The sequence below is a fragment of the Gavialis gangeticus genome, unplaced genomic scaffold, assembly GCF_001723915.1.
Source record: "Gavialis gangeticus isolate Ggan-Ray unplaced genomic scaffold, GavGan_comp1, whole genome shotgun sequence".
NCBI lineage: Eukaryota > Metazoa > Chordata > Crocodylia > Gavialidae > Gavialis > Gavialis gangeticus.
The window spans coordinates 39630238-39638633 of NW_017728998.1; the positions used below are offsets into that span (position 1 = coordinate 39630238).

Consider the following 8396-nt stretch of genomic DNA (forward strand, 5'->3'; position numbering starts at 1 on the left):
TAGGGGTGTAGGGCCCCAAAACCCCCCTCCACCAATCTCCTCCACAGCTGGCAGGCATCACAGCAGGGCCACCATCCCTGCAGCTGTCACCCCGCTGCACCTTAACACACACAGTGTCACCCATGGCACGAGTTTTGCTTGTCCACAGCTTGAGGTGCAGTTCCCCCCAAACCCCTGCACCAATCTTCTTGAAACTTGGCAGGCTTTGTGATCTCAGTAGGAGGTACCACCCCTACAGTTTTCACCCTCCTGTGGTGTGACACACAGGCGTGACATGAGTTTGGCTTTCAAGAATTTGGGGTATATTTCCCCCCAAGCCCCTATACCAATATTCTTGAAACTTGACAAGTTTCATGATCTCAGCAGAGACTACCATTCCTCCAAGTTTCATCCAATTTGGACAAAAAACAACAAAGTTATAGATATTTCATTGATTCTCCATTATACCCTATGACCGGATCTCCGAGGTGGCTCCAAGGCTTTGGAGCCACTTCGCCCAGATCAAGGCAGAAACCCAGCCTGGAGCTCCGGATCAGATCACGGCCATCCGAAGTGGCCAGATCAGATCGCTGCCTACTTGCACAGGCCTAGTAGATGGGCTTTTCTCTGTGGCCATGCAGGCAGGACTTGGAGCAGTGGCCTCAAGCTGCAGCAGAGGAAATGTAGGCTGGGGATTAGAAGGAACTTTCTGACTATGAGGGTGGTCAGGCATTGGAACAGTACACCTAGAAAAGTTGTGGAATCTCCATGCCCAGAAATTTTCAGGAGCAGGTTGAGCAGACACTTGGCTAGCACAATGTAGTCAGGGATGATCTGCCTTGAGCAGGTAGCAGGATAAAATGACTTTGTCCTTACAGGACCTTTCCTTTCCATCCTTACATGCCTATAGTCCTAAATTTTGGATCGGATGGATTCTCTGCTTGGGATTACATGATTTCAGATAGACATAACATTTAATCCATTTTTCTGTATTTTGAATCTGATGCCCATTACCAGTTGTTCCTCAGCTTCTACTTTTCATTTAAATATGTCTTGTTCTGATGTTAGGAATAACCAGCTGACTTCAAATAAAATGGTTAATCAACCATACAAACAAGCAGCCGCTGCCTGCTTACAAAGAAACCAAGCGAGAGAACAGTGCATTTGCAGATGTTCCCAGATACGCATAATTGCAGGTCACCATCTTTTAAATACTGAACACAGGCATTGTCATACTGCACAGCACTTATAGACTGTCTTTAACACTGATCAATATCAGGTCTTTAACTGGACAGTTCAAGGACCCTGGAATACTTGAATGATAGCTTATGGGAAAAGTGTTTTTCCTAATCTTTTTCAGGTAATGGATGTCTAATATCCTGAAGTACAGGCATTTATATCTTATGCATGTTATTTGTATTGTCCAGACAGCTGCCAGATCTTTAGTGTTTATTTTCTGATGAGTAATGTCAGTGACATGCTGACTATAATTGAGTTTAGCCTTTGACAAGGCAAATGCTTGGTACAAAATTTGAAGCATAATTGATAAAATCAGGTTCTATTATATTTCATGTTAATGCTTTATTGCCAGAGTTCAAAAAAGTGTAAGGCACAAATGCCCAGTGAAACTATATAATGATTATATCACGGAACCCATCATATTTGCAACACAGACAAAAACAGAGACACTTAAACACCATTTTCCATAAATGCTTTCTGACAGAAATAATATGTTGCCAGTTCAGGACCTTTTGCGTGATGTCCTTTTCTAAATCAATAAGTCTCAGTGCAAAATGGTATTTTTTATACCTAACATTTTAAACAAATCAAAACATTTTGGGGGATTTTATTTATTGATGACTTTAACACAACCACGATTAAATTAATAAATGGTAAGTGAGCAGCCACCTGAGACATTAGCCTTTCTGTCTGTGCTTTGTTTTTGAATAGTAAAATCACAATAATGGACTCAAGAGTGCAACTAGGTATCAGCTTGCAACATTTTAATAACTATTTGTGATATACCAGTCTAGGAGCACATTTTTCTGTGATTTTTCATTTTGAAGGACATTAAAATCACAATTATAAAGTAACACATATGTAGCATGCAATTACTCCAAGCGGTTAGCTGTGCAAGACAAAAAGGGAAGAGACATGTTAAATATAGCTTGTAGGCCTATGTGTGTGATAAGGAAAACAAACAGATGTTTCATTAGATTTGAGATTTTCCCTTGAAATGTGAAGGGAGCATTTGGTTATTTTATGTAAAGGTTAGAAGCAGAATTTAATGGTAGGTTTATACTGAAGAGATTCTCTCAAGGTTATTTGTAGATCAAAAGGTCAAGGTAAATATACGGAAATTTGACATTGCTGTGTTATTAGCATACTGACAGATGCATTAAGGTCTGTGATTATTTAAAACTTAAAACAGTATTAATCCACCAAATGGTCATACCATATCTGGATCAAATATTGAATGATTGTACCTGATCTTTGGGTCCAATACCTGTTACAGATTTGGGCCAAACTCTAGTGAAACAGATTTTCATCCATGTTTAACATTCCAGGATCTAGTTTCATCTCTATTGGCATTCAAATAAATGCTCAAATATGTCTATAGGATGTGGGATGCAACATGATGGCCACTGTCCTTCATACTACCATAAACATGCTACCAATTATTCTCTGAATTACTTTCCGATAGATTTCATGTTTAGGATTAAATAACTACCCACACACAATTTAGAAGAAAGAAAACTGTGAAGAGAATTCAAAAGCATTACTTGTTTTTAAAGCATGTGCTTTAGTATCTATTGAAAACTTGAAAATACACAGCTCAGAGAATATGTGAATATTGCATCCTGCAGCCATGCTCATGGTCACAGACCTCTTTTAAGATAACAAGCTAATATTGTAGATCATTGACTTAGCTTAGAAACAGTTGTAATACTAGTGGAGACAATATGGACATTTTAGAAAATTTTGATTGGATTCTAATGTCTTAAAATTTTAAGGAGCCTGAAAAAAAGTATCTGGATACTATGGAAGTGGTTTATAGAAGAGAAACAAATCCCATACACATTTTTATTACCTACATTTGATTGCCATTGTGGAGTAAATTATGAAAATAAAGCAATAGATGTGTTTTCCAACATTTTAGAACCCATGGGGAGTTTAAAAGAAAATGAGAGGAAGAAAGGAAGAAAAGATTGGAATTATTTATTTTAGAGAGATTAGTAACATTTGTATAAGAAAGCCTGTAGAAAATAATGACTGGCATAGTTAATAGGTCTCATAATGATACCTTCATAAGGCAAGAACTAGGAGGGACCCAGTTTCAAAATTAATAAAAGGAAATACTTTTTCACACAACCCACAATTAGCTTTGGAAGTCTTGCTACCGAGGATGAGTGAGACCATGGACTTAGTAGGATTCACATGAATATACAAACAACAACAATTCACAAAAGTTAAATGTACTTTTTTAAAGAATTTTGGAAGGTCTATAAACTGTCAAGCTTTACTGCATAAACCTGCCTCTAACAATGGGTGTCAAGAAAAAAATGTCCCAGAGGTAGGATATCCCAGTCTTCTTCTGAAGCCTCCGGTACTAACCACTGTCCATGACAGGATAAAAGATTAGACAAACCTCTAATTCAATCCACTACATCAATTAATTTCTCCTGCAACATAAACAAGTATTTCTGTAGGAAACTGAAGCTATCATTTTCTTTAGGGATTTTAGGATAAACAGATACACAAATATCCACAGTAGCATTAGAAAATGTCTCACTGAACCACTGTCTCCACATTTCTCGCAGCTGTTGCAAAGCTATCTAAGTAGTGTTTGACATTTTATTCTTTGAATATTTTAATCTGAAACTGCTGGGTAGCACAAGGCAGAATGACCCAAGACACTAGAAAATGTAATCAATGGGTTTTGCATATTGGAATAATATATATAATATGGATACACGTTATCTTTTCGTATATTGTTTGGAGCCTTCTCATCAATCAATGATGTGGAATGTTTCTATCCTGCAGTGTAGCGCACACCTACTTTCCTTCAGTAGGAAACATGTGGTCTTCTTTGATGAAATGACTGGCTCTGTGGATGTGGCGAGAGCTGTGCATGTGATGCACCTTGAGTTTAGCAAGGCTTTTGACATGGTCTCCTACAACATTGTCCAAAGAAGCTAAGAAAATATGGGTTGGATGAATGGACTGTAAGTTGGATAGAAAACTAACTGGATCATCAAGCTCAAAGGGAACAACCAATGGCTTGATGTCTAACTCAATGGCAGCCAGAATTAAGTGAAGTGCCCCAGGGGTCTATGCTGAGACCAGTTTTGTTCAATATCTTCATCAACAATCTGGAAAATGGGATGGAGTGCACCCTCAGCAAGTGTGCAGATGACATCAAGCTGGAGGGACTGGTATATACACTGGAGCAAAGGGCTAGAATTCAGACACAGCTCAACAAATTGGAAGATTGGACCAAAGGAAATTTCATGAGGTTCAGTAAGGACAAGTGCAAAGTCCTGCACATAGGGCGGAGCAATCCCATGCACTGGTACAGGCTGTGGCCTGACTGGCTAAGCAGCAGCTCTGCAGAAAAGGACCTGGGGGTTACAGTGGTCAATAAGCTGAACATGAGCCAACAGTGTGCCCTTGTTGCAAAGAAGACTAACAGTATACTGTAGGAGCATTGCCAGCAGATCAAGGGGAGAGATTATTCCCCTCTAATTGGAACTGATGAGGCCACATCTGGACTCCTGTGTCCAGTTTTGGGCCTCCCACTATAGAAAGGATGTGGACAAATTGGAGAGCGTCCAGTGGAGGACAATGAAAGTGTTTAGAAAGCTGGGGAACATGACATATAAGGAGAGGCTGTGGGCCTGAGGATTTTTTTTGTCTGGAAAAGAAAAGACTGATGAGGGATTTAATAATGGCCTTCAACTACCAGAAGAGTGATTACCAACAGAATGAAGCTAGACCACTTCTCAGTGGTGGCAGATGACAGAACAAGGGGCAGTGGTCTCAATTTGCAGCAAGGGAAGTTTAGGTTAAATAGGAAAGCGTTCTCACAAGGAGGGTAGCAAAGCACTGGAACAATCTACCCAGAGAGGTTGTGGAATCTCCATCCCTGGAGGTTTTTAAGGCCTGGCTCGACAAAACCTTGACTGGGCTGTTATAGCTGGGGATGGTCCTGCTTTGAGTAGGGGGTGGACTAGATGACCTCTCCTGAGTTGCATTCCAGCCCTATTTTTTATGATTCTGTGAAAGCAAAGAAGATGATGTTTATGGAGAATCATTAGCCAACTTTTTCTATTTTTCCTTGAGTGTTGGTTTCTAATGGATCTGGCCCAGCATAGTCCACAAGCTAGAAGAAAAAAACACAGCAACCAAGGTGCACGATTCAAAAGGAAAAAGTAAAACTTGGCATTGTAAGCCCTAATTCCTAGGCCTCCTACTGCTTCATGGGACCTACAGTATTGAATTAGACACCTCAGCCCTTATACAGTGCCAAATATCAATGAAAGAGATTCACTAAAGCCAGCATAGTGGACCAGAGTTTCTAAACAAGCAAATGGGAAGAAGAGAAACACTTCTCTTCCCCTGAAAGTGAAGTGAACCTCTTTTGGGGTTAGGTGCCCAAGACTAGTCAAGTTATTTTTCATACAAAACTAAGCCTGGAGACAGTTTCTGTACCACCCTTACCTTTTTGCTGCCTAGAGCACTTGTCTGAGATAGGGAAAGCCAGACTCATATTGGGAGCAGGGCCCCAGACCTCTCACCTCACAAGAAGGTGCTGTAGCTGGTGGGAATTCAGTGTACTGAGGTGGGTGTCTCTCTGCTTTGTATAACTATTGATTGAGGCAGAGAGAAAAAGAAAAAGTGAAGGGTTGACACCTAAATATAGTACCATACTTTTAAAATTTCATCGTTGTTATTTTGTAGGGAACTTCTTTTATAGAGTACCTGGGCTTGCCTAAATGTCTGTTTGGGCTGTCAGATCCCTTCACAGCATAACTACTTTTTTCTTAAGCCCCTGAGAAAATCAGGATAAGGAATTACCTCCCTACCAGCTGGTGCTCATCTGAGACTTTATTAGGAGAGACTACTTTAAGCTCCCCTCTGAGGGATAGAAAGAAAGAATGGAGATTTAATTGGGAAAGATCTGTACCCTGCAAGGTATTGTGGTGCCTGAAAGCTGGGAGAAATAGGGATCATGAGGAGCTCTCAGGAACCCTATCACATTCTTACAGCTATTGGACCCTTGACTCAAGAATCTCCCCATTATGCATCACCAACTCTAGTTTAAACTAGACATTTAACAAGTCAGGATTCCCTACTGGTTTCAGAAGTACCCACAACAGGGTTTTGCCACCCTGGGGTATTCACTAGTTCTGAGGACAGATGTGAACAGAGTACCTGGGTATTTTTAGAACTGACAGACTCAGTCAATTCCTTACTGGATTCAACAATTGCAGTAGAGAAGAGAACAGAATAGGTAGGATAAAGCTAAATGGCTTTTGGGCCCCATAACTTGGGTCCATATATCCTCAGGAATGAGCAGGCTGCCTGACTGAACAAACAAAGACTGTTTTCAACTCAATTTTCTTTTCACATGTAAAATCTTTGTTCTTTTTATTCTTCCTTCCTCAGTTTGTGGTGATAGTCAGTATTATAAATTTCAAACCTCTGACATATGACGACTACACCTTCCCCCTTTGGGCAAATCGCATTGGCTGGGGAATAGCATTATCTTCAATGATGCTTGTGCCTGCCTATATTATTTATAAGTTTCTGAATGTTCGTGGGACCTTTAAAGAAGTAAGTGGAATGCTAATAAAATGTCATGAAATGTTGTTATGAAATTAAATTACTGGATCTAAGCTAGAAGTTCTTTCCTCCAGCTCCCCAAACATATTACTTGTTATGTGACCTTTCCAATCCAGCTTTCTAACTGGTTGGAGTTTGAAGCAAAGATTTAGCACATCCTGTTCCAGGTCCTAGACAGAAATTGCTTACCAGAAAGAACCCCTATAGTTCAAAAACATATTTATTGATTTATGCACACTTTAAATTTGGTTGCCAAGTTGCTTTCTATTGTAAGGGGGGGGTAGGGGGAAAGCATTCAAACGGATGTTAGCACCCACAACAAAGAGCATTCATCGCGATGCTTTTCCAGGGCAGAATTTGGCCTTGGGTAAAGGCTCTGATTCTACATGGGAACATTATGGACTTTTGAAAATAGGGCCACTTTACTAAGAGGCTTAAATGAGATCAGAAAACTTATCTCCCCAAATCCATATATTACATATATGGAAGAGGAGCTGCAGTTTGTAGCCCAGACTGTTAAGGTCCCATTATAAGACCATGTCTTGAGTTGTTCATAATTTTGCCCAAGTGCAATTTTTTGGCTGATATTTTACACATTGGCTGTCTGCTGCAGGGAGATTTAAAACTATCATCCAAAATAATGCAGCACTTTTTGAAGAATGAAGTTAGTGGGAAAAAATGTGTCTTACCCACATCAGAAACATTTTTGGTGACAATTTTTTAATCAAAGACTTTTGACTCAGGGACCCAGGCAGGATAGCTAATCTGGGTGTTTGAAATGTGACTTTGGCTGTCTTTATGGGTACCTGCCCAAATTTTGCCAACTGGTAAGACTATGAAACGTTACAAATGTGCACATTCACATTAGCAATCTTTAGATTTTAACAGTTAAATTCCCTAAAAATTGTCTGAACATACTCCAGCCCCAGGCTGAGCAGGAATTTCCCTGCAGTCACAGCTCTGGACTTCTGTAGGCCATGTTCAGTCTGGGGCTAGACACTAGGCATGTGTGAAGTGGCAAGTGTTTGCTTTGGATTCAGGTTTGGCTGATTTGGGGGACAGTGATTCAACTCAGTGATTTGAATCACTGTCCCAAATCGATTCAGCCAAATCTGATCCGGAGATTCGGCTGCTGCCAAATCTCCGAATCACCCAGGCCTCATCCCCCACCCATTCTCCCAGCCTGGCAATGGCTGCCCCGCCTGCCCCAGCTCCTGGCACTTGGGGGAAAAAAAAATCCCCAACTCACTGCCAGGGAGGGTGATCCCTGCTGCCCCCCACTGCCCCACGCTATGTGAGGGTCTCTGCATGAGCCCCCCCACCCCACCCCATGGTTGCCCCATCCATTACGGCTACAGCCCTTTAAGAAAAAAAAAAACAAGAAAAACCCCAGGACTCGCCATTCCTGCCTGGCAGAAGGGCGATTCCCACTGTCCCCTGCCATGTGGGGGGCTGTGTGAACCCCCCAAAGCCCCGAGACCACTGCAGGAGTGGAGAGTCCTGTGGCTTTTCTCTTTTTTTCCTTGAAGGGCTGGAGCAGGGGTTGGCGGAGTACCCATGGGGGGGAGAGC

General features: G+C 41.2%; 1 protein-coding gene and 1 long non-coding RNA gene across 3 annotated transcripts in view; one reads left to right on the forward strand and one right to left on the reverse strand.

The window, feature by feature from the left end:
- The window catches only part of SLC6A2 (solute carrier family 6 member 2), a 158696-nt gene that overhangs the window by 137552 nt on the left and 12748 nt on the right, over positions 1-8396 (forward strand). For both annotated transcript variants that reach the window (XM_019505735.1, XM_019505736.1), the window contains exon 12: positions 6649-6816. In XM_019505735.1, coding sequence (XP_019361280.1) covers positions 6649-6816 — 168 coding nt within the window. The remainder of the gene's footprint in view (positions 1-6648; positions 6817-8396) is intronic.
- Positions 1-8396, reverse strand: part of LOC109289624 — a 182589-nt gene that overhangs the window by 65163 nt on the left and 109030 nt on the right. The gene's annotated exons all lie outside the window — the stretch shown is intronic.